General features: G+C 40.6%; 1 protein-coding gene across 9 annotated transcripts in view; it reads left to right on the top strand.

Annotated features, from left to right (window-relative positions):
• LOC118651595 (uncharacterized protein C3orf20-like) overlaps nucleotides 1-25,332 on the top strand; it is a 104,123-nt gene that overhangs the window by 27,450 nt on the left and 51,341 nt on the right. For 7 of the 9 annotated variants that reach the window (XM_036300906.1, XM_036300905.1, XM_036300902.1 and 4 more), the window contains 5 exons: nucleotides 7,929-8,159; nucleotides 10,492-10,590; nucleotides 13,133-13,232; nucleotides 21,978-22,205; nucleotides 23,157-23,306. In XM_036300906.1, coding sequence (XP_036156799.1) covers nucleotides 7,997-8,159; nucleotides 10,492-10,590; nucleotides 13,133-13,232; nucleotides 21,978-22,205; nucleotides 23,157-23,306 — 740 coding nt within the window. In that variant the 5' untranslated portion in view covers nucleotides 7,929-7,996. Of the gene's footprint in view, nucleotides 1-7,928; nucleotides 8,160-10,035; nucleotides 10,060-10,491; nucleotides 10,591-13,132; nucleotides 13,233-21,977; nucleotides 22,206-23,156; nucleotides 23,307-25,332 lie in introns of those variants that run through there. The other 2 variants (XM_036300907.1, XM_036300908.1) reach the window with 2 other exon arrangements.

The raw sequence follows: 25,332 nt of genomic DNA, 5'->3' as shown, positions 1-25,332 counted from the left end.
TTATTAGAAAGAAATTTTCAGATCTATATCTTATTCATTATATGGATGATATTTTACTAGCTCATAAAGATCGGGCTACTTTACAGGAAATTCTTACTCAGACCGTCCTTGCTTTAGAAGAACATGGTCTAAAAATAGCCCCAGAAAAGATTCAGATTGAACCTTCTTTTTCCTACTTAGGCAGAATATTACATACCTCTACTATCACCCATCAGCCTTTACAATTAAGAAAAGTTCATTTAAACACATTGAATGATTATCAGAAACTATTAGGTGATATCAACTGGGTCAGGCCATATCTAAAAATAACCACTCTTGACTTAAAACCTCTATTTGACATTTTAAAGGGAGATTCTAACCCTAAGTCTCCCCGACAATTAACTGTAGAAGGAGAAAAGGCTATAGCAAAAATAGAACAGGCCATCAATAAACAGCAACTACAGTATCTAGATTATTCCAAATCTTGGGCCTTAATTATTCTAGCCACTAAATATACTCCTACAGGATGCTTGTGGCAGGAAGGACCATTAGAATGGATACATTTACCTGTCACTCCTAGGAAGATTGTACCACCCTATCCCTCCCTAGTGGCCACTCTCATTATCAAAGGTAGACGACGCAGCATCGAACTCTTTGGAAGAGAAGTTACTGAGATAATAATACCTTATAAAAGAGAACAATTAGACACACTATTACAATTTGAAGAAGAGTGGCAAATAGCTATAGGTAACTTCCCAGGACAAATTTTACATCATTTGCCAAGATCACCTATATTGCAATTTCTCTCCCTACATCCGTTTATATTTCCTATTAAATGTTCAAAAGAGCCATTATCACCTCCTGCCTCCTTAGTATTCACAGATGGCTCCTCTAATGGTAGGGCAGTAACAATCATGACTCAATAGCCCATGTTCAACAAACTCGAGAGACGTCAGCTCAGAGAACAGAGCTTTTGGCAGTTATTTATGCTTTTGAACAATTGCAACAGGTTCCCTTTAACTTGTACACTGACTCTCAATATATAGTTAAATTATTTCCTCATATTGAGACTGCCTCTCTCCCACAAGGAAGAACAGCCATTTTCTCTTTGTTAACTCAGCTACAAACTTACATTCATAAACGAGAAAAGGCTTTCTATATTGGACATATTAGAGCTCATTCCTGCCTACCAGGACCCTTAAGCGAAGGAAATTATCAGGCGGATTTACTAACTCGCCCAGTAGTTTGTACAGCTCTAGAAGAAGCCCGGCGGTCTCATGCCATTCACCATCAAAATGCTTCTGCTCTCCGTCTATATTATCGCATATCTAGAGAAGCTGCTCGAAGTATTGTGCGTGACTGCGGCCATTGTCCTACTCATTTTCCTAGCCCTGCTACTGGAGTTAATCCAAGAGGACTTAGACCCTGTGATTTATGGCAGATGGATATTACTCATGTCCCATCTTTTGGCAAACTTTGCTATGTGCATGTTTGTATTGATACCTTTTCTCATGTTATCCTTGCTTCTGCACGTACAGGAGAAGCCTTTAAAGATGTAAGTCAACATCTATTCCAATGCTTTTCCTACCTAGGAATACCAAGGGCACTTAAAACAGACAATGGGCCTGCCTATATCTCTAGAGCTTTTAAAAACTTATGCTCTACATTCGGCATCGCACATACTATAGGAATACCCTACAATCCTCAAGGCCAAGCAATAGTAGAAAGGGCTCACCAAACTTTAAAAACACAAATTAAAAAATTACAAGAAAATGAGTTTAAATATTCCTCTCCTCATCATGTTCTACAACATACTCTATTTGTAATTAATATACTAAATGTAGATTCTGAGGGAAATTCCCCGATGTACAGCCATTGGAACCCTGATTTAACTAAACCTAAAGCCCTTGTCAAATGGAGAGACTTGCTTACAGGAGCCTGGAAGGGACCTGATGTACTTTTAATCTGGGGGAGAGGATATGCTTGTATATTTCCACAGGACGCAGACTCACCTGTGTGGATTCCAGACCGTCTAGTCGGACCTTATGTCTCACCGCCCGCCATCTCTGCCTCATCATAGCACACCTGACCAGTGCACGTCTGCAGCAGATGTGCAGCCCTGAGCTGGAACAATCTGTCCATTGGGAGGATCACATGTGTCTCCTTTTTGTCTTTCCACATGTCCCAGCTTTGCCCCACATCTCCTTTCCTTTTTCCTTTTTTTAAAATCTAACTACTTGTTTGCTGGTTCTTTGGCCTTTCTCCTTCTTTCCTGAACACAGCCTCTTCTAGAATCTCCCTACCCTACTGTTCCAGGAAGGGCACCTCCCTTTTATGCCGTGACTAGGGATGCTTGGTATATGCCCCATACATGGAGTTGTCTTGTGCCAAGAGCCTGACATCCTGGGCTGAGAAAGCCCTGTTCCGGGACTCTCCTTTGTCCTGTATTGGCCCCTCTTACCCTTGTGTCAAGAGGGACCCTCTTCTTACAACCCAATTGCCCATAGCTGTTGCCTGAGCTCTCTGTTCATGCTGAGGTTGAAGCCTCATGGTGGCTGGTACCATGGATCTGTCGCTCACCCAATAGCGTGAGCTGGGCCCTCCCTGGAGAAGAAACCTGGGTTCCCCAAGATATGTGATCAATGCCGGGGCCCCGCCAGCAGGCAAGGGGATCCCAAGGCAGTTGCTGGGCATGGAGGCCAGAGGGACATAGGCTACCAAGGAGACAGAACTGAACCTCACATCACCCTACTTGGCCCAGAGATGGCTGGTAGTCAAAGACAGGTAAGACCCCACAGGGTGGGGCAACCTAAGACAGGCACAGTCGGGGGGCCAGTAGGAGAGAACTTGGGGTTCAACAGAGGTGGGGCACAGATCCTCACCCCCCCCAATGGTTCAGGGGCTTGAACACTCACCCCTTCTGAGGAAGGTCTCCTGTCCCCATGGCTGCTTCCCGCTTCCCATGCCCAGCTCAGATCGGGACCCAGGTAAAGACAGAGACTGGCTGACAGTAGCTGCCCTCTCACTGCAACAGGACTTGTTTCCCATTTCTACCTTGGACCACGGGGAAAGGGTCAGCTGAAGGAAAGGGCTGTGTCAGGATGCTGCCTTCTTCCCTTTCTTCTCCCTCTTTTTTCTAAACATTTCCATGCCTTGTAGTTCTTTTGCTTTCTCTTCTTTTTCTCTCTACTACCCTCCATCTTCCATATCAGCTGACCCAGAGGGCACAGCTTACTCCTCCTTGGACACCAACACCACCATCAACCACGGCCCTAATGGTCCCTTTGATGCAGCCCTTCAACTCGCTGACGCTTCGGGAAGCCCGTCGCCAGTGATGCCGCCTGCTAGCCAGACCAACAAAGACAATCAAACCAACAACTTGAGGACAGCTGTAATCCCTTGACTGAAGAGGCCAGCAACCTTCTACAGGAATGGGGCTCCTTGTGCACTCCATCCACTATGTTTAAAGTTATACTCACTGTCATTGCTTGCCAGTCTTCTTCTGAGTTTTAAATGGCCCAATCTGAGAGGTGGCCACTGATTTGCATGCGCTATCATTTAAAAAATAAAAAAGGGGGAATTTGCCGGAAGCCGGTCCATCCTTGCTGCTTGACATAGTCGCTGCAGGATAGAAACATCTGCACAGCATATGTTTCAAGGGACCTGGCGTATATAGCATGCTGTTCTTAATATGTTTGCTCCCCTTAGTGCTGTGTGTTTTAACCAAGGTCACCTCTCCGAGAAAGGTTGTTTCCCCAGGTAGGGATTTTTCCCTGAAGTTAGGGAGGGGATGAAACTCCTTAACTAAGTGCCAAGCAGGTAGTTAATCACTTTAACTACAAACAATCATGCTTAAGCTACATAATCTTTACTCCCTGGAATGGAGATAAGAAACGCCCTAACCTTTGTAATAGAAATTGACAGGATTAAAATCAACTGGTATAAATACGGATGTAACAAGACAATAAACAGCAGAACCTCTCTGGAGATCCAGACCAGAACTTGGCTGGAGATCCTGGCTAGGCTGCTGATCAACTGAACACTGTCTCCGTGTCCTTCCTTCTTCGCCGACTCCGTCTATGCCTTTGGGAACCCCTGGACCTGCTGGGGTTGGACCCCGGCAAGAAATTACCATAAAATTGAGATAACACAGTAGCTGCCTCATAGGTTTAGTATTAGAGTTTGGAGAAATGATGTTATGAGAGCAACTTTGAAAGTTTATTATAACAGGATATAGAAATGTATGAGTTATAATATTATGTTTAAAGTTTTCAAAAATAGGTCTTCCATCTAAAAAATATTAATGTGAAAATAGAACCAATGGCTAAAGATCTACATTTACAATTCTTATTCCAATTCAAATACCTTTTTATCTAAAAAAGTTGCCTTTTTACATTAATCCCTCAGTTGAGAAACCAATGTTATTTTTCAAACTATGTTAATGTACCACCATTTAGGAGAAAGATGTGACTCTTTAGTGCTCTGTACCATTTTATAAAGTCCATCGGGTGGTGTTGACATGTTTCACCACGTTGACTTGGTGAAAGAAAACATTTTGAAATTGTAATGACAAAGAGGAGTGGGGGGAGGTAGGAGAGTTTATAGGGGTGATAAATGCTCCTGGAAAGAGGCATGATATACATGTGAGGTATTATAGAATTGTACACTTTAAACCTATATAATTTTACTAATCAATATAACCCTAATACATTCAGTAATAAAGAAATTGTGATGACGAGGGTAGCTGTCTTAGAAATATTAGAACAACTGGTTTAGAGGAGAACATTCCAAATTTTAAAACCATAGCGCTCCCGCTCCAAACTGTCCCAGCTATCAAAAGCCCTCATCAGTCTCTAAGCTTCTCAAATGCCTCTTCTAGATTTGGTAAATTCCCTCTCCCTGCACCTAACCTCCTACAAAGGTGGTCGTGGGGAATATGAGGGTTACCTGTTTGGATTTTTGTCTTCTCTCAAATACAGTAATATCTGATAGGGGTGTGTTGGATGGGTTAAGGCAGTGGTCGGCAAACTGAGGCTCGAGAGCCACCTGAGGCTCTTTGGCCCCTTGAGTGTGGCTCTTCCACAAAATACCACGTGTGGGTGTGCACGTACAATGTGATTGAAACTTTGTGGCCCATGCACAGAAGTCGGTTTTCGGCCTAGGCGAGTCTATTTTGAAGAAGTGTCATTAGAAGAAGTGGGGGGTGTCGGTTGGTAGGGTGACAGGAGAAGCGGCACAGGTGGGCCGTGAGATACACAGCGCGCGATTCATGCACGAGTTTAGTGAGCCAGTCAGTCAGCAGTCTCATGGAGCAGTGGTTAGTGCTAGTCGCCTTCGCAAATCGCGCACAGGTGACAAAAGTACCTACTCGAAGCATAAAGTTACCTGAATTTTTCCAACCAGCTGCAGATCCTACAGTTTTTTGTCATCAATTTAAGAATTGTAATTCTTTTGTGTTGGTGGCTTTATTATTATAAAATGAAACATTTTTTTAGGTGCCCTGTTTGAGATGGCTACAAAGAAGCAGCAAAGAAAAATGGAAGATGAAAACCGTGAATTTAAAGTTGAATGTACCTACCTATATAGTTTAAGTTTAAAAAAATTGGCTCTCAAAAGAAATTTCAATGGTTGTACTGTTGATATTTGGCTCTGTTGGCTAATGAGTTTGCCGACCACTGGGTTAAGGGAACACAATAAGTTTGTAGACTTAGAACCTAAGAAATTCAGGGAAGCCTTTCTGGAAGAAATGATCTATGTCTTATCTTATAATTAAACAAATGAATAAATGACACACATATATTGGTTTTTTTCTTCTGTGTATAAAAAAAAAAATATTTATTGTGGAAAAGTTAGAAGAGCATCCTATCTAATAATAGACAAACATGGTAATTAACCATACCTCTGACACACTTCCCATTGGCTAATCAGGACGATATGCAAATTAACTGCTAACCAAGATTGCGGCCGGCAGCCAGGCAGCTGAAGCGAACAGGAGGCTTGCTTGCTCCAGTGATGGAGGAAGCCAAGGTTCCCCGCCTGCCGCCGCCCAGCTCTGAGTTGCACTCTAAGCAACTATGTTGCAATTATAGAAGCTAAACAATCCCCAGAAACCTGCTTTCAGCCAGCCGGGCCTCAGAGCTGGAGTTGCAACAGTGTTTCAATTATAGAAGCTAAACAAAGCCCAGATACCTGCTTTCAGCAGCCGAGGTTTCAGAGCTTGAGCTGAGCCTCAGAGCTAAAGCCAGCTCTTAGCTCCAGTGACAGCCATAGAAGGTAAATAAATCCCAGAATAAAAAAGAAAAAGAAAAAAAGGAGAGGTTGGGAACTTCAGTCACCCGCCAACCTGAAAATGGCCCTCAGCCCCTCACCCAGACTGGCCAGGCACCCCAGTGGGGACCTCCACCCTGAAGGGGGTGTGACCAGGTGCAAACAGCCATCATCCCCTCATCCAGGCTGGCCAGGCACCCAAGCGGGACCCCCACCCTGATCCGGGACACCCTTCAGGGCAAACCAGCCAGCCCCCACCCTTGCACCAGGCCTCTATCCTATATAGTGAAAGGGTAATATGCAAACTGACCCTAACAGCAGAAGGACAGGGAATGACTGGTCACTATGACACACACTGACCATCAGGGGGCAGACGCTCAATGCAGGAGCTGCCCTCTGGTGGTCAGGGCACTCTCACATGGGAGGAGCTCTGCTCAGCCACAAGCCAGGCTGATGGCTGCCAGTACAGCGGTGGTGGTGGGAGCCTCGCCTGCCTCCTCAGCAGCGCTAAGGATGTCCGACTGCAGTTTAGGCCTACTCCCCGCTGGCAAGTGGACATCCCCCGAGGGCTGCAGGGCTGCCAGAGGGATGTCTGATTGCCATCTTAGGCCCAATCCCCCGGGGAGCGTGCCTAAGCCAGCAGGTGGTCATCCCCTGAGGGATCCCAGACTGCTAGAGGGCACAGGCCAGGCTGAGGGACCCCCCTTCCCCCTGAATGCACAAATTTTTGTGCACCAGGCCTCTAGTGAAGTATAAAAGGAGAAAATAAAAAATGACTTCTGTAATCCCACAATTAATTTCCTTTTCGGTGGACATTTGCTTAGGCTCTTTATTACCAGATATATGATATATACATTATACAATTGAGATCATTCCACATATGTAATTGTGTATCTTTTTTATATAACATAATCATTTCCCAAAATTATTAAGAGAAATTTTACAAACAATTTTTATTGCTATACATTGTTCGGGTATGGAATTATTTACTTACTTAGCAATATTCCTATGAGCTATTAGGTTCTTTTCAATTTTTACTAATATAAAAAAATAAGGTTACAGTTTGCAATTTTATACATAGATGCTATACATCAGTGGTTCTCAACCTTCCTAATGCTGCGACCCTTTAATACAGTTCCTCATGTTGTGGTGACCCCCAATTTCATTGTTACAAATTGAACATAATTAAAGCATAGTGATTAATCACAAAAACAATATGTAATTATATATGTGTTTTCCGACGGTCTTAGGCGACTCCTGTGAAAGGGTCATTCGACCCCCAGAGGGGTCGCGACCCACAGGTTGAGAACCGCTACTATACATCTTTTAAATTATATTTTAAGATGGATTCTAGAAGTCAAATTACTAGGTTAAAAAGTATTCAATATCTTTAAGTCTCACATATGTTTTTTACAGTACTACAGAGAGTTTTAACGCTAAAGAAGTAGATAAGGAACCAAGTCTATCTATAGTAGCTGCATTGAAGAAGCAATATGCGTTTCAACCATTTGCCATCTCACCAACTCCTGTTGTTTCCAAGCTTTCTGCTAACCTTACATTCTCCAAAATACAAATGCAAAAGAGTCTGCTTGAAGAATACAAAGACATTGCTGCTGAATTACTGTGTGAACTTGGGGAGACATTGCAGATGTATGCTGAGTATAATATTGCTTTCCCTGTAGGAATTGTAAATCTTGTGAATTACAGTTGGCATGATCTCATTGAAGAAGCTAATAAATATGAAACCAAAATGTCAATGTTGAAGAAACAGGATGCCTTGCAAAACAATTCCAGTTCCATGATAGTTGACAAAATCAGCAACTACCCAATAGAACGTCATAAGGAAAATCTTCTGATGAAAACAAAAAGAGATCGCCACCATTTTGTATCAATTAATCCTATGAAAAAAATATGTAAGTAAAAATTACTAATTAGATTTATAAATAAGGAAAAAAGAATAAAAGTAGCAAGTGAGATATTGACAGAACATTGTATTTGGTTACATTATAGTGATATTTGGTTTTGTTAATCATTTTAGTAATTCATGAATGTCAGCAGTAAGACATAATTCTTTAAAAATATTTTTATTGATTTCAGAGAGGAAGAGAGTGATAGAAACATCAGTGGTGAGAGAGAATCATTGATCGGCTACCTCCTGCCCACCCCACACTGAGATCAAGCCCACAACCCAGGCATGTGCCCTGACTGAGAATCGAACCGTGACCTTCTGGTTCATAGGTCGATGCTCAACCACTGAGCAACACTGGCTGGGCAGACAGAAAAATTTATAGTGCTTCCAGTTCAATATAGCATTCATTATGCTTCATATCCATGTGATGTGAAGCCTTTGCCTCAGGAGATCTTACAAATTCTCTCAACAGTAGCATGGTCCAACAGAAAAATGATGCTACCACATAAGTAATTTTTTAAAATTAAACTTTTATTTCTAAGGTAATTACAGACACACATGCAGTTATAACAAATAATGTAGAAAGATCACATATACCCTTTACCCATTTTTTCCCCACATGGCAACATCTTGCAAAACTATTGTATAGTATCGCAACCAGGCTATTGATGCAGTCAAGATTCAAAATGCTTGCATTACCACAAGGATCACTCATGTCCTTTTGCAGGCAAGACTATGTTCCTCCTGCCCTACCCCTTCTTTAACCCTGGCAACCACCAATGTGTACCCCATTTTAATATTTTTGTCACTTCAAGATTATATGAACTGGAATAATACAATGTATAACTTTTGGTGATAGCCTTTTTTTCCAACTAGCTTAATTCTCAGAGATTCATCCAGGTTACATGTATCAGTAATTTGTTCCTTCTTACTGCTTAGCTATATTCTGCAGTATGAATGTATCACAGTTTGTTTAACCATCCACTCCTTGAAGGACATCTGGATTTTTCCCTCCCTCCCTCCTTTTCTTCCTTGCTTCCTTCCTTCCACCTTTTGTCTATTAGGAAAGCTGCTTGTATACATGTTTTTGTGTAAATGTAAGTTTTGATTTCTCTTTGATAAATACCCAGAAGACCGGTGCTGGGCCGCATGTTAATCTCATGTTTACTTTTATATGTTAAGTGCCAAACTGTTAAATGCCAAACTTTTTTTGAGAAGCTGTACTGTTTACATTTCCATCAGCAATGTATGAGTGATATCCTGGCCAGTATGTGTATGTCATCACCTTTTTTATTTTAGCCATTCTTATAGACATGTAATGATATTTCAGTGGGATTTTATTCATGCTTATTTTTTCTTTCTTTTTTTTTTTTTTTTTTTTTTTTTTTTTGGTTGGTTTTGGAGAGGGGAAGGGGGGAGAGAGAAAGAGAGAGAGAGAGACAGAGAAATATTGATTTGTTGTTCCACCTATTTGTGCATTCATTGCTTTATTCTTGTATGTGCCCTGACCTGGGATCGAACCTGCAACCTTGGTATATTGGGACGACACTGTAACCAACTGTGCTACCCAGCTAGGTCCTTCACTGTGGTTTTAATTTGCATTTCTCTAATGGTTAATGATGTGGAATATGTGTCCTCTATATATCCTCTTCACTAAAATGTCTTTTATGTCTTTGCTCATTTTCTAACTGGATTGTTTGCTTCCTTTTTATTTTTAAGAGAAAAAAATTTTTAATCCTCACGCAAGGATATTTTTCCATTGATTATTTGTTTTAGAGAGAGAATGGAAGAAAGAGGGAAAGACAGAGAGAAATATCGATGTGAGATAAACACATCGATTAGTTGCCTCCTGCATGTGTCCTGACCAGCTCCCTGGCTGGGGAGAAGCCTGCAACCCAACAGAGGTACGTGCCCTTGACCAGAATCAAACCCGGAACACTTCGGTCTGCGGGCCAATGCTCTATCCGCTGAGCAAAACTGGCTAGGGTGTTTACTTTCTTATTGTTGAGTTTTCAGAGTTCTTTATATATTCTAGATATTAGTCCTTTGTTGTAAATGTGCTTTGCAAATATTTTCTTCCAGTGTATTTTTATGCTTTTCTCTTTTTTTAATTAAAAATTTTAATTTTTAATTTAAAAAATTAATGCAGGTGTCCCCCTTTCTGCCCCTTCCCCTTTGCCCATCTCCACCCACCCCTGCCTCTCCCTCCCTTGGTCTTCACCAAACTAATACCTTCATAAAAATATTAAAATATTGACAATTGGGCTTTTTTTTTGACAATCTAGCAAAAAGCTTTTTTTCTCCTTCTCTCCTCACCTTCTTCTTTTTTCCCTTAGCTGTTTTCAGCCAAAAGCAGTATTCCCAGATCTTCCAGGAAAGCAATTTACCTTTTGTCATTCACTTCTCACTGTCGTCCAAGGTCTGTTTAGAAAATGGTAAGATCCCTTTACCCACCCAAATCAGGGTCAATTTTGATGAGCAACCAGAGTGAGGATCACTTCCATTCACTGAATTTGAAGCCTTTCTCCCAGACATCCTCTTAGTACCACAATCATAGATTTGAAGTCAAACTTTTCAAAGGTATCACCATCAAACCCAGCTCTTCCTGGTTTCTCCACTCCTGTACACTGTGAGTTTTTCCTTCATGATTTTGAGGAACTAGTTTACGTAACAATGACATTTGTGTCCCTAGAAGAGCAACCCAGGGCCCTTCCAACACAAAAACCTACCATTCTGGGTTTGGAACCAAGGCTTCTGTGTTAAAGGCAAAAATAGATTCTTAAATTGTTTACATGTTATAAAGGAGACTGCCCAAGAAAGTTTATGGTTGCCCAAATCTAGAAAGAATGCTCTCTATACCTGAATGAAGTTATAAAAGGGATAAGATATGGGTTGTTAGGAAAAGGAAAACTTATTATTCCTTGGGACACAAACATAACATAGCTGTGTAGCTCAGAGAAGCAGTAGGAGTTGAGGCTGACTGCCATATGTCTTATAGATTTGCTTTTCATGGCCTTTTTATCATAGTCCTAACAACCTTAAAAATAGTTGAAAGGATCTGCTTTTAGATAATGTGTCTAGTGATAAGTGTTCCTTCCACAGCTCCCCATTCTCTATTTATACTTCTGAATTTGATGTGTTGAGGGATCAAAATTTAAAACTAGAACTGTCTCACTGGGGTGGGACAGATATTGAGGAACTAGACCCAGGTGCATATGCTAAGAACAAGCCAGTAGGTATGGTAAAACAGCAAATAGGAATGAAGTAAATCTTAAGGTAATAAGAGAATTCTAGATGAAAATGTCGAAGAATCCAAATACGTGGGTAAAATCCAATGACTGGAAATCCCCCAGCAAGCAATTAGATGGCAAGCGGTGGCCAGCCAACTAGATAATCTGTGAACAAGGAGCAAGGCCTTATCATTGAAGGTCAGAGATTGAAATCTCAAAGTGGGAGGCTGGAAAAACTTACATTATCTAATCCTAAGGAATCCAGTGATGGTGCTTGTTCAGTCCTTCCAGTCTAAAGTTAGGATGGTTCTCATGGTCCTATAGGGATGAGCCTGGAATCTTTAGGCAGTAAGCCACAAGAACCCAACTCACACGCGCTTAAGCAACAAGAGAATTATTTGCTCATGTCTTAGAGGCTAGCTCAGAAGATTAAAGAAAAAATTGCAGGAACAGTGTCCAAGGCAGGATGTGGGACTCACCATGTTCTTTCCACCTCTGCTTGGTTGAATTCTACAGTTAGGCTCACCCCACATTGTAAAGATGGTCACTGCCAGCCATAGGTTCATGTGCTTCCAGCTTGGGAAGAAAGTGCTCTCCTTCCCCTCCCCACCCAAGGCCCATGTTTCAGTTCTAAATAATGACTCAGATTAGCTCTGTTTGAGTCAAGTGCCCACCCTATGGCCAATCATGGTGGCCTGGGAAATAAAGTAATGCTGTTGGTCAAACCTGGGTCATTGGCTCACGGGTTGCTAGAACGTATTATTGTCAGCCCAACTTGAATCCCATGGGATGGGATTGGGACGATACCTCAAAGTAAGAAAAGTCAACTAGATCCATTGTTTTGGAAGAGAAGAAATCCTGCCCTTAACTTAGAGTTAGGGTGGGGAATGGAGGTGAGGACAAAAGCAGAGGAGAGATACAATGTCCTGATTCAAAATTTCACCTGGAGTTACGGCCAAATGAAGAGTTTGTGGTTAAGGCAAAAGATCTGAAGACAGAATAAACAGTATTTGGAAGAAGCTACACCAAAACAATAACAGTGCTTGTGTGGTAAGATTCCATGCCTTCCACCCCTTTCATATCTTCATTTTTAAATTTTTCTTTCATATGTAATTTACTGGTTTATTGAATGGACTAGACTTGGCAGGATGGAATAAAGAAAATGCAAGGTTTTCTCTTCCAAATTCCTTCAAGCCATCTGTGAATCTTTCCATATGTTCACTACAAGGGTAGAATTTTACAAGGGGAAAACATTAGAATTGAAAGACCTTAGAGATCATGTCATTCGGTTCTTTCATTTTGCAGATGAGCAGTCTGAAGCCTAAAGATGTTGAGTACCCAAACAGATTAGTGGGATAGTCAGGAAAAGGACCCAAATCTATAGACTACCAATAAAATGTTCTCTCCAGTACACAGGATTCTTTCCTGAGACGGGGAAACTGAAGACCCTCATCTGTAGGTCTACAGTGTGTGTAGGGATTCTTGAAAGGCCTCTAATACTTCAGATGTCATCATAGGGGTTTAATTCCTTGGAGTTAAAGTCTTGATCACATTTTAGAGCAAATCTCCTTGAGGACAGGTAATTCTTAAGATGATAATTACTTATACTTTAATATAAATGAATTTTGGTTCCCTTTTCAAGTAGGCTTTGGTAGACTGATGGGCAGGATTTACCCAGTGGGTACTGACTTGGGGTAAATTTTGAAATAAATATCCCTTTTTTGTTAATGTCTTTTTTTTTTTAAAGGTTGGATCTTTCACTATCCTCACACAAAATTGGAAATTCGGAAATGGAAGACAGTCCTCGATATTGCTGTGAAGAAGCTACAAGAAGCCATAATTCAAATGTAGGGAGCCCTCTGCAGTCTTCAGAATCATATATTTTTATGAGGCATATGATACAGTAGATAGGCAAGGAGAGGTGTAGAGACTATGTGACCTTGGACAAGCCACCCTATTAACCTTGCCTATTGCATTCATAATATGAAAAGATATGTGCACAAACAATCCCTTCTCTTCCAGGTAACTCGTGGAAGTCTCTCTATGACACATGACTTATCAACCAGCCTTATCATATGACCAGTACAGCATCGTGTGTAACAGTGTTGGGGAACAGAAGTAGGCAAGGAAAGAAAAGCCAGCTATGAGCAAAATACTGTTCTAAGGAAACATAAAGTCAGTCCCTGTTTTTATGTAAAATTGGAAACTAAACATCTCAGCAAGTTAACAATCAACAGGGGACAAATAAAAGAATTAGGAGGTGATAGCGATAGCAGGCATTGACAAAATACTCTGTGCTAGACAGTCAACCTAGCACTTTACATGTTATCTATACTCCTTAAAACCATGCCAGGAGAGAGGTACAGTTATCATCTCCATTTTACAGACAAGGAAACTAATGTGACACAGATTGTGGCAATTCATTCAGCCATGCAGCAAGACAAAGACAGAGCCAGGGCTGAAACCCAGCTGCATCTGACAGCAAAGTCTACCCACTTTGTTTCTACTCCAGTTCTGTGTGAAAATGCCTCATACTGTTTGCAGGAATGTATTTTGATACATTCTTAGTATTTAAATTTTTCAAAAATTTACAAAAGCGTAAGAAGAAAAAACAAACTTTTCAATAAGGGAATACCTTTTTTTTTTTTTTTTTTTTTTACCATTTTGACATATTTTCCTCCGGCTTTTCCATGAGTTACCTGGAAGAGAAAGGTTTGTTTGTGCACATACCTTTTCATATTATGAATACAATAGGCAAGGTGATAGGGTGACTTGTCCAGGGTCACATAGGCTCTATACCTCTCCTTGTCTATCTACATATATAAACACATACACACCCATACATGTAGTTAAGTACTATTTAAATGCTATGTATTTTACGTGTTTATATATTATCTGTTAAGCTATATACTATCTTTCGAATCCCATTTTGTCCTGCTTTTTCTTTGATAACATGAGCATTTTCCCATGCTGTTAAATTCTTCAGAAATAAGATTTTGCATGGCTGCTTTGAATTAAGTCTATTGCATGGATGTTTCTTGCTTTTTTGAACTAGTCTCCTATTAATTGAATATTTACATTTGTTCAGTGGTCCCATAAATATTTTTTGTTTCTTGATTCCTTCCTAAAGCAATATTCCTAGAAGTGGAACTTAAAGTATATAAACATTTTTAAAGTTCTAGAAAGTTACTGCCAAATTGCTTTCTAGAAAAATCCTGCCACTAGCCCTTCATAGTAATGTGAGAGAGGCCATCTCAACAGTCTTAGCACTGAATGTAATTCTTAAGGTTATTCAACCTTGATAAATTGATAGACAAAGAATACTCTTAAGTGTCTATTTACTAACTAGAGAGGTTTAACTTTCTAAGTATTTTTAAAATATTTTTTTATTGATTTTTTACAGAGAGGAAGGGAGAGGGATAGAGAGTTAGAAACATTGATGAGAGAGAAACATCGATCAGTTGCCTCCTGCACACCCCCCACCGGGAATGTGCCCGCAACCAAGGTACATGCCCTTGACCGGAATCGAACCTGGGACCCTTCAGTCCGCAGGCTGACACTCTATCCACTGAGCCAAACTGGTTAGGGCTCTAAGTATTTTTTGATATTTAAAAATATTTCTTCTGTGAACCAGGTGTTCCTAATCTCTGTACCTTTTCTCCCTATGGGTTTTAGAGTCTTTCTTACCTGTTCATTTAAGATTTTAAAGTATTAAGTATATTAATCTTTTGTTATTTGTGATAAATATTCATTTCTGCAATTTATTTCCTTTTAATTTTAAAAAAAATATATTTTATTGATTTTTTACAGAGAGGAAGGGAGATTGATAGAGAGTTAGAAACATCGATGAGAAAGAAGCATAGATCAGCTGCCTCCTGCACACTCCCTACTGGGGTTGTGTCCGCAACCAAGGTACATGCCCTTGACTGAAATCAAACCTGGGACCCTTGAGTCCGCAGGTTGACACTCTATCCACTGAGCCAAGCCAGTTAGGGCTCCTTTTAATTTTATGATTAAGATGTCAGTGTTTTAACTTTTCTTATTGTATAATTATTTATGTGTTGTTTTAAGATTTTTCCCTGTTTTTTTAAGGTTAAAAAAAATTTTTTTTAATATATATATATTTAATTGATTTCAGAGAGGAAGGGAGAAGACGAAAGAGATAGAAACATCAATGATGAGAGAGAATCATTAATCTGATCCCTGTTGCATGCTCCCTACTGGGGATTAAGCCCAAACCTGGGCATTTCCCTTGACTGGGGAATTGAACCGTGACCTCCTGGTTCATAGGTCAACACTCAACCACTGAACCACACCGGCTGTGCTTCCCCATTGTTTTATAAGTGGAAAGCCTTTTCTCATTCTGAGATTAGGTAGACATACCCTATTTTTTATTTCTTTTTTCTACATTTAGCTGGACATTTTGTTGTGTGTGGTGTGAGGGGATAAGATTCTAGCTTTATTCCTCTGGTGCCAAAAATAATGATAGCTGGTATTTATTGAGTGCTAATGCTAACAGCCAGTGTTTATTGAGTGCTTGTTTTGTGTAAAGCACTACATGAAGCAATTTATATGCTTCCATGAGTAAGTTGCTGTTCTTAGGCCAAGGTCAGAGAGCTAGTTAAGTGGGTGAACTGGTATATAAGCTTAGGTTTGTCTAATACCAAGCCTGTGCATTTAACCGCAACATTATTATCTCTCTGGAGCCATATATTAAATATATTCTCTGTTATCCACTGATTTGAATTTTCAACCTAATTACATCATCAGTCTTATATACATTAAGGTTTGCCTTTGAGCTTTCTGTTCTATTCCATTAATCTGCCTATTAAGTTTTCAGCTATTTTAATTATTCAGATTATAAAATATCAGAGGCAGAGTATGGTCTTAGAAAGAGCCTTGAAGCCCAACTGTTTGGGTTAAAATCCCAGGTCCACTCATTCATGTGACTTTGGGAAAGTCAATTAACTTCTCTTTGCTCACTTTCCTCAACTGTGAAATGGAAACAGTCATAGTAGCTATCTTTTAGGATTGCTATAAATATTACTAGCCCCCAAAAGTACTTAATAAATGTTAGTTATTATTATCTTAATATCTAATACAGCAAAATTCCTCTTGTTACTCTTTCTACATCAAAGTGTCTTAGCCAGTTTTCACAAATGTATTCTTTCAGGTGAACATAGAATTAGTTTTCCAAGTTTATAAAGGCCTCAAAGTAATGTGAGTCAGGCAGCATATTTTAAGGAAAAGAAAACCAAATGTTCAGGAGGTATACCTGTGAACTCTCTGTACTTCCCACTCAGTTTTGCTATTTACATATAATTGTTCTGAAAAATAAAGGAAAAAATAAGACAAACTTGGAGTCAGAACATTCAGGTTCATTAGTCAGGGGCCATGGGATCTTGTGTAAGTACGTGGACTCCCTGAACCTCTGTTTCTTTAGTCATGTAGGGATAATAAGATGTCTTCTACTTACCACAGCAGGGTGTTATGAAGCTTAAAGCAACCCAATATTTATAAACATGCTTTGTGGACACTAACACACTAAGCAAATAGAAAGCATTTTAAATAATAACCCAATACCATGAGATAGTTTCTTGAAACAGTGGGTTTAGAACCAAGTAGAGATAGCTAGTCAGTGTAGATGGAGGAGGAGAATTTAGCTGGCACACAAGTAGGGGTGAGTTAAGTGCTTTTATGCATGACCCATAGTAATAACGTCAAGGGGCTGGAAGTGTGTTGTTTTTTAAAATATGTTTTTATTGATTTCAGAGAGGAAGAGAGAGACAGAAATATCAATGATGAGAGAGAATCATTGATCGGCTGCCCCCTGCATGCCCCACACTGGGGATCGAGCCCACTATCCGGACATGTGCCCTTGGCCAGAAACGAACCCAGGACCTTTCAGTCTGCAGGCCAATGCTCCATCCACTGAGCCAAATCATCCAGGGCAAGGGAGTGGTTTTTTTGTTTGTTTGTTTTTAACAATGAGAATTGCTGAAGCCGGTAGAATTAGTTCCCAAAGGATCTGTCATATACAAAATCCAAGCTTTAAAAAGAGCACAGGTGAGACAAATTCAAATATGTGTATATATTTATTTAAGAAGAGATATATTTACATTAACGATAAACCTGTATAAAAAAAAAGAGCACAGGTAATTTTACAGTTTGTGCATTATAAAACATTTCTGCAAGCAAAGCAGCTGAATCCTAACATCCCCTGGTTACCAGGGCTAGAGATACCAATGGAAATTAAATGTATGCTTGCTGGATGAAATGCATTTTTAGGCAAATCAGAACTGTCAGCCTTTTTACCTTACCACATTTCTACCACACTTGCTACACAGACATTATAGATGTTTAATATCAAGTCAGACCCCCAAAAAATTAAAGGCAGAAAGAAAGAGTTTTTTCCTAACCCCAGTGGCAGTCCACACTGATATAGACTCTGGATTTATCACAGGAAGTCCGGTCTAACAAACCTAGTGAACCCTTCCATTCTAGACCAGATCCCAAGGCACATTCTCTAGACAGGTCTACCTAGACCTTTTGTCTGAGCCTGAGTCAGATCTCTGGGCCTTACCTGGTGAAGCTCTAAGTGCTCTGATTTTACTCATATTCACTGTTAGAGCCTGGTGATGCAAAAGCACTACCCTGGGAATCGCAGACTTGCTCCTAACCTTGACCCTGTCATTCCTTAGCTGTGTGACCAGAGTACAAGGATCATTGTCTGTGAAGGTCTAGAGCCAAGATTGGAGTCTACACAGTTTTCATGCTCCCATTTACCAACCATGGGATTTGGGGTACTTAGCTTCCTTTTCTCATATAAAACAGGGATCCTACTAGAATCTGCCACATAGGATTGTTGAAAGCATTAAATGAAATAATACAGCTAAATACTATAGGAAAGCCCTAGTCAGTTTGGCTCAGTATATAGAGCATTGATCTGCAGACTGAAGGGTTCTGGGTTTCGTTCCAGTCAAGGGCACGTACCTCCGTTGCAGGCTGCTCCCCAACCTGGGCCCTGGTCAGGGCGCATGCTGGAGGCAACCAATCTATGTGTTTCTCTCACCTTTCTCTGTCTTTCTCTCTCTAAAAATCAATAGAAAAATATCCTCAGGTGCAGATTTAAAAAAATGCTATAGTAAATGCTCATTAAACAGTAACTATTATATAGCAAATATTCCTTTTTCTGTACTTTGGCTCCTTCATCTATAAAATGGTAATAGGTATTCTCCAAACATTTCTTCAATTCTTGCATTCAGTGGATGCCCCCACCGTAAGGAATTTAGCTTACTATTAGACTCTTAGGCCTATTAGATTTGAGGTAATTTGAGGTATAGTTCCCTTTCTATTCCAGCTTCTGTCTTAGAGTGGTATAAATACCAGAGGGCTGGCATAATTGGGTAACATCTGACTTAGAGAAGGACTGTGTCCTTAAGTCCTAGCAATGACTTTTCCTGGGGATGACCATCACCTGAAACTTTTGAGAAATGTGCAAGTGTTAGGACTGCTTTTTTGAATTAATCAACTTGGTGTTGGTAATCATCACCTGTTGGAAAAACCAGAGGCCAACTTCTGGTCCTTAAGCAAGAAGAGAGTAAGACCATGGCCACTGCCAACATTTTGAGAAAAAGCAGAAAAGAGGCTCTTTGCTGGCATGGGAAGCTGATTAGTCTTAAAGCAATGACTAAAAGACTCTTTAGAAAAGGAAGCACTGCTTTTAAAAGGGTAATGGGGAACTTTCCTGAATTACAGCTGCCCACTCTGACTATTTAAGTAATGTGGCATTTATAGAATGCAAGAGATTTTGCGTTGGGGTTTTTTGCACTGGAGTTTTTTATCTTAATTTTTGGTCTTATTGGTAAGGAGGTGGAGTATGCCTTTTTTCTCCCAATGATTATAGATATTTACACTTTAGTGGCATTCTTACCTTTCTTTTAAGAATAATCCAAAAGATTCATTTGTGGAGAATCACAGAAGAATAAAATCATGTTTAGGCATTGAATGAAAGGCCAAGATTAGGCTTGGAGAATAGTAATTAGACTCGTGTTCCCAGTGGATTATAATTGTGTGCTGTTAAACTGATATTGTACCATTGATGCTTATCAATGGAGAGGCATGCATGTTTTGGTGTGGGAAAAAATGGCAACCTATAAGTGCTTTGCTTTTGTCATATTCGATAATTTTGCCCACTCACCTCATTTTTGACAGTGGGATATGTTTTCATGAGAACATGGGAAAGAAAGGAAGGAGCAGCAGGAGGAGGAAAGCAAGAGAAGAGACAAAGGGGGAAAGAGAGAAAGCTGCTGTTCATTAAGCATTTCCATTTTCCAACTACGAAGTGGCAGATTTGGTCCTTGCCCATCCTCCCGGCTCTGGTTCCTTCCCCACAGGCTCACTGGGAAGCATGCCCTCCTGCATCTTGGAAGAACCAGTGACTCTTGATGATTGCTAGGATGCCCACTCCCAGTGCTCAACAATGGTGTGGCTGTTGTACCTTTCCCGCCTTTTATTAATCAGCTGTATTATTTTCAATTACTTATTTTTAAACCTTTAAAAACTCTTCTTTCATCATAACTCTTCCCACACCCCAGATCTCATACTCAACTGATAAGCACACGCATTCAGACTATATCTTCCAAATATTCCAAGACTCTCCTTGAGATATGCCAGCTCAATTTCAGGAATTTTCAAGTACAACTTAAGATAAAAACATCAAGGATTCATGTTTGAATCTGCTCTAAATCTGAAAGGACTTGCTGAGGGCAACCTTATACATTCTTTTATGTTGTTACTGAGATTTGCTTGTTTGTGTGTTTGGGTTTTTTATTTATTTTGTTTATTTTTTATTTTGGTTAATCCTCACCCAAAGGATATTTTCCCATTGATTTTTAGAGAGAGTGGAAGGGAGGGGTTAAAACAGAGAGAGAACATCAAACATCAATGTGAGAGAGACACATCGATTGGTTGCCTCCTGCATGCCCACCACTGGGCCGGGGATGGAGTCTGCAACTGTCCTATGTGCCCTTGACCTGAATCAAACCAGGGACCCTTCAGTCTGAGGGCCAGTGCTCTATCCACTAAACCAAAACAGGTAGGGCTTGTTTGTGTGTCTTGAGTTCCACTCTATGATGCTGTTAGAAATGTCCAAACTGCTTACTCTTCTCTGGGAAGGTGGCTCCTCCTTCCCCTAGTTACATTCCTGACACTTCTGATTATTCTCTAGTGTTGATCATGGATCTCCCACATTAAATGCCCATATTTTGTCTTAATAATAGAGAAGCCCAGCAGCCCACTTTTGGTTGCTGGGATTACTGAGTAAAAGCAAGCCAGAAGCCCATGTGGTTATTAAGCAGGTGGTGTTGGTCTCCAAGAGAACTAAGACTGTCTCTTTAGTGTATGACCTCTGCTTTGCCAGCCTGACTCTGGAGGCTTCTACTGGCATGTTGCCAACAACTACCTGCTACTTGGGTACACGAGTGTGTAGGAAGCTGGGCAAGAACTAGGGAGGTCTGCTTCATGACTGACCCTCAGATACAGAGCCCTGGCGGGTCTGCATTTCATACTGTGCCCACAGCTCCAACACTAGAAATGTGGGAAATAGTATTGTGAAGTGGAGAGATTCGAGTAGAGAGTTTGGAGTGAATATGCATACACTGAAGCCTGGCTCTCCCATGCAGCTGCATAACTTGGGCGCTCTCTTTAGAATGGAAATAGATAGCATCTTTCTCATGAATTTTGCCTGTGGAAGACACCTAGTGAATATTTGTGGATGGTTAAATGAATGTCCTAAGAGGCTACCTTAATTTCAGGGTCTAGTCTAAAACCTAGAAGCGAGGTTGTTTCGTATTTACCTAATCTTCCTCTTTATTACCTTATTATTAATAAACATGTATGTGTATAATCCCCACTAAAATGTAATGAAAACAACTAGTATTTATAGAGTGCATGCTAAATACTGAGGTCCGTGCATTAACCAGCGATTCCTTACAATTCTGTGAGGTATTGCTATCCATATTTTACAGATGAAGAAAGCAAGGCTCATAGTTTAGTACTTGGCTTACTTTCAGTGGTCCCAAGTGGCAGTGCCAGGATTCATCTCAGTTCTCATCCAAAGCCTGTGCCACATGTGTCATACCGCTCCTATGGGGACAAAGGCTACTTACTAGTCCTGCAGTTCCTACAGCCTCTGGTATAGTGCTTCACACACAGTGGGTGCTCAATAACTCTTTAAAAATGGCAGGCACTCCTTAAATGCTCAGCTAAGGATTTCAAAATCCAGATATCTTGATTTAAAAGAAGCCCATTAAACACTGGCTGGGTGACTCCATTGGTTGGAGCATTGTCCCAAACACCAAAAGATTGTGGGTTCAATTTCCAGTCAGGGCACATACCTAGATTACAGGTCCCATCTCTGGTCTGAGCGGAGGCAACTGAGAGATGTTTCTCTCTCTCTCTCTCATTAATGAAGATATCCTCAGGTGAGTATTAAAAATAAAAAAAGCCCATTAGAACAGCCATTGGCCATCCTCCAGCCTTTGATAAAACCAAGCAATTAGCCAAGTCTCAAATTCTTTTCTTTTGAACAGCAAAACAGAAGCAGCCAAGCTGAAGAAAGAGGGATTCAACAAACGACTTATTCTGCGCCACTATAATGATCCTAAACAGGAGGCAGAGGTGGACAACAGTCCCCTTGGTTCTCACTATTTCTGGCTGGAGCTGCTGAAGGGGAAGCCTCAGATGCCAGCAGTCCAACAGGATGACCCAGGGATGAAAAAGTTCCATTACGCCTTGATAGACGGTTCCTCCATGATTTAATATCCTTGTGAAATTCCAAAGGGAAAGAAGGATGGAGGGGGCCAGGAATGGTAGAAGAGGCTGACAGGTGGGGTGTTTCTGTATCATCAGAAATTTCCAAAAGGACGTCTGATGTCTTGTGCTTATTCAGTCCCTTTCTCCCAGGGGTCCGCATTCCCTCATGCTGGGGGAGCAGGAGAAGTCAAAGAGGTTGAGACAAATTCTCCAGTTCACAAACTTTACTTCTATTTAAGAAAACCTCTGGTTATAACCAGTCTTTTTGTTAAGCACCTGAGTGTTCATGTGGTGCTGAGAAAATGAGTTTTCCTTGCATTTTCTGATTAGTAGAGAGGATGACATGGGGATTTAGCATCTAGAAAATCCAATTTAAAGAGAAGAGGGCGTTTGTAATAAATTCTTACAAATCCAAAATGAAATAGACCTCGAGAGTCCGTCATAGTTTTATAGAAGTTGGTACAGCTAGGTTTTTTAAATTGTTCACATATCCGCAATTATCCCTTAGCCTTCCTTTGCTCCTGTCTGTCCATAGACATTGGTGGGGAGATCCTGTCCTCCTGCTGTGTGCTGGAATGACCACACCCTGCAATGCTGGGTACCAACGGGCAACTTTGGTTTTCAGCAACTTTGCCATTAACTGGACCAGTCTGACCAGACTTACCTGTTGTTACTCACATGGTTGATTTCAAAGAATTCAGGGCTAAAATGAGGGTGCAGGTAATTGAGTGTATGGTAGGAACATGCAACTGGGAGTCAGGGAACCAGTGTGCTAGCCTGGCACTATCATGCTCAGTGACTATGGGGTATTGAGTTACCCTCTCTGGACTTCTGTTGTGTTATCTGTAAATAGCTAATTGAAATAATTGACTAAGAATTAATGGCATTCTATATAAGAATTATTATTATCATTATTGTGTGTTTTATCAATATCAGTTCCTTAACCTTGATTTTATCTATCCGTCTGGCCGTGTAGCTGTCTGTCAAAGCTATTCTGCCCTCCCTTGGGGTGGCATGTACACCAACATATTCAGTGACTTGCCAGATCAAGTTATCCTTGGGACCTTTACACCTTTTGGATGTGGTAGTATTTCTTTTCCTAAGGGGTACGTGAGATTCCAGACAAACTAGAACTTGTGGGTAAGCTAAGGGGTAGAGAAAGAGCTAAATCCTAACAAAGGGGAGGGTGGGAAAGCAATCTTTTAGATGGTCAATCTAATTGGGAAAACTGGTAAGGAAAATGAAGCATACACATGTGTTCATGACTGTTCCCATGTATGAACTTGCAAATCAGAACAAGCCAAAAGACGTTGGGTGTCAAAAGAATCCAATTGAGCCATCCATGAAGAGATGCTATGACTCTTAAGAACAGGGGGAACCTATATGAATGCAAGACCCCCAAGAATGCACAGGTTGGGAGCTAAAGCAGGGAGGCTGTTAATGGGTGAGCCAAGTGTCAGCTGGGCATGTCTGACCCCTTAAGAACTAGGTACACTGACAGGACTCCCATTTCACACCCCATTAACGTTGCTTGTCCTCAAAATTTCTGCAAATTTCTTAGGGGTATGATCTTGTGGTCTCTTCTAGTTTTGAAACCCTGCCTTCTCTGAATATTGTTCTCAACTTTGTCTTGTGTCTGTGAGTTTATTTTGGCTTTTTATTTTTTTAAAATCTATATTGTTGAAAGTATTACATATCCCCTTGCCCGCTCCCCCCCCATTGACCTCTTCTAGTATCCCCCCCATCCCCACCGCCCTTCACCACCCTATTGTCTGTGTCCATGGGTTATGCATATATGCGTACAAGTTCTTTGGTTGATCTCTTCCCACTCACCCACCCTCCCCCACCTTCCCTCTGAAATTCCACAGTCTGTTCCATGCTTATCTTTTTATTTGAGCCAACTGGGGAATTTTCTCCTTTCCTTGACTTTCATACACTGTTCACCAGAGGCCTCTGTGAGGGTAGCAGAATTTCTTGGTGGTTTGAGTTACCTAACATTCCCATTAAAAATGTCATGTACATGAACAGTGTAAATACTTGGAAATTTTAAAATTTTCAAATTCACCTATTTGCTGAATTTGAATTTTTTGAATGAGTCCCAAACACATATTTTTCCCATACCCTGTGTTTTGACTTCTCTTGGTTACAAGACCCTGGGAGTTGGGAGTTAGGTCATCCAGAAAGCAAGGAACTCCCTTCTTTTTTCTTAACAAGTTAATAAATATGTGTTTGTGTATTTCTGCCATTTTCAGCACTTCATATACACTGACCATGCTTCTGGTGAAGCCCCTTCTCCCTGATTCCTTTCCTTGGCTGTTTTTATGAGCCAAATCACCTGTAAAAATGTGTCAGCAGCTTTCCAGCTGAGAGAGTGCAGGTCAGCAAAAAGCTAAGAGAAATAAAAGGCTGATGCTTGATTCTCAAGATGCAAATAGAAAAAGAGGCAGATTAATGGGGCAGCAAAGTGCCTCAGTGAGTGGCATGTATACACCTGTCCTTGGTGGGGAAGAGCTTTTCCCAACTTTGATGTTGAGATGAAAAGAAGATGACAGAATCAGGAAGCATTTCAAAGGCTGAGAAAGCACATACTTTCCTCTCCCAACCCTAGTAGTTGAACAGTTTTGAAAGAGTCGGAAACACTATGTAGTTTTTATGGCATTTTAACTTTCACATCTTATTCTGTGACACTACAGACAAGGTGGAAAAGTAACAATTTTTTTTATGAAGAACAAATATATTTTACTTGATTTTTAAGGGATTGTTAAAGTTAGATTCTTTTTTTAAAAAAAATATATTTTATTGATTTTTTTACAGAGAGGAAGGGAGAGGGATAGAGAGTTAGAAACATTGATGAGAGAGAAACATCGATCTGCTGCCTCCTGCACACCCCCTACTGGGGATGTGCCCACAACCAAGGTATATGCCCTTGACCGGAATCGAACCTGGGACCCTTCAGTCCGCAGGCCGATGCTCTATCCACTGAGCCAAACCGGTTAGGGCTAAAGTTAGATTCTTTAGAAACTTTTCTGGTGAGCTAGCTTAAAACATATCCCCTTTATTAATTGCAGACATATATCACTTTACGTCAAGAAAGCCCTTTTTTAAAAAAAAAAGTCAAGAGATAACTTTTTG

The sequence above is a fragment of the Myotis myotis genome, unplaced genomic scaffold (assembly GCF_014108235.1).
Source record: "Myotis myotis isolate mMyoMyo1 unplaced genomic scaffold, mMyoMyo1.p scaffold_m19_p_3, whole genome shotgun sequence".
In the NCBI taxonomy this organism is placed as follows: Eukaryota; Metazoa; Chordata; class Mammalia; order Chiroptera; family Vespertilionidae; genus Myotis; species Myotis myotis.
The sequence above is the reverse complement of the archived record's forward strand: the minus strand, read 5'-3'. Positions and strand labels throughout refer to the sequence as shown.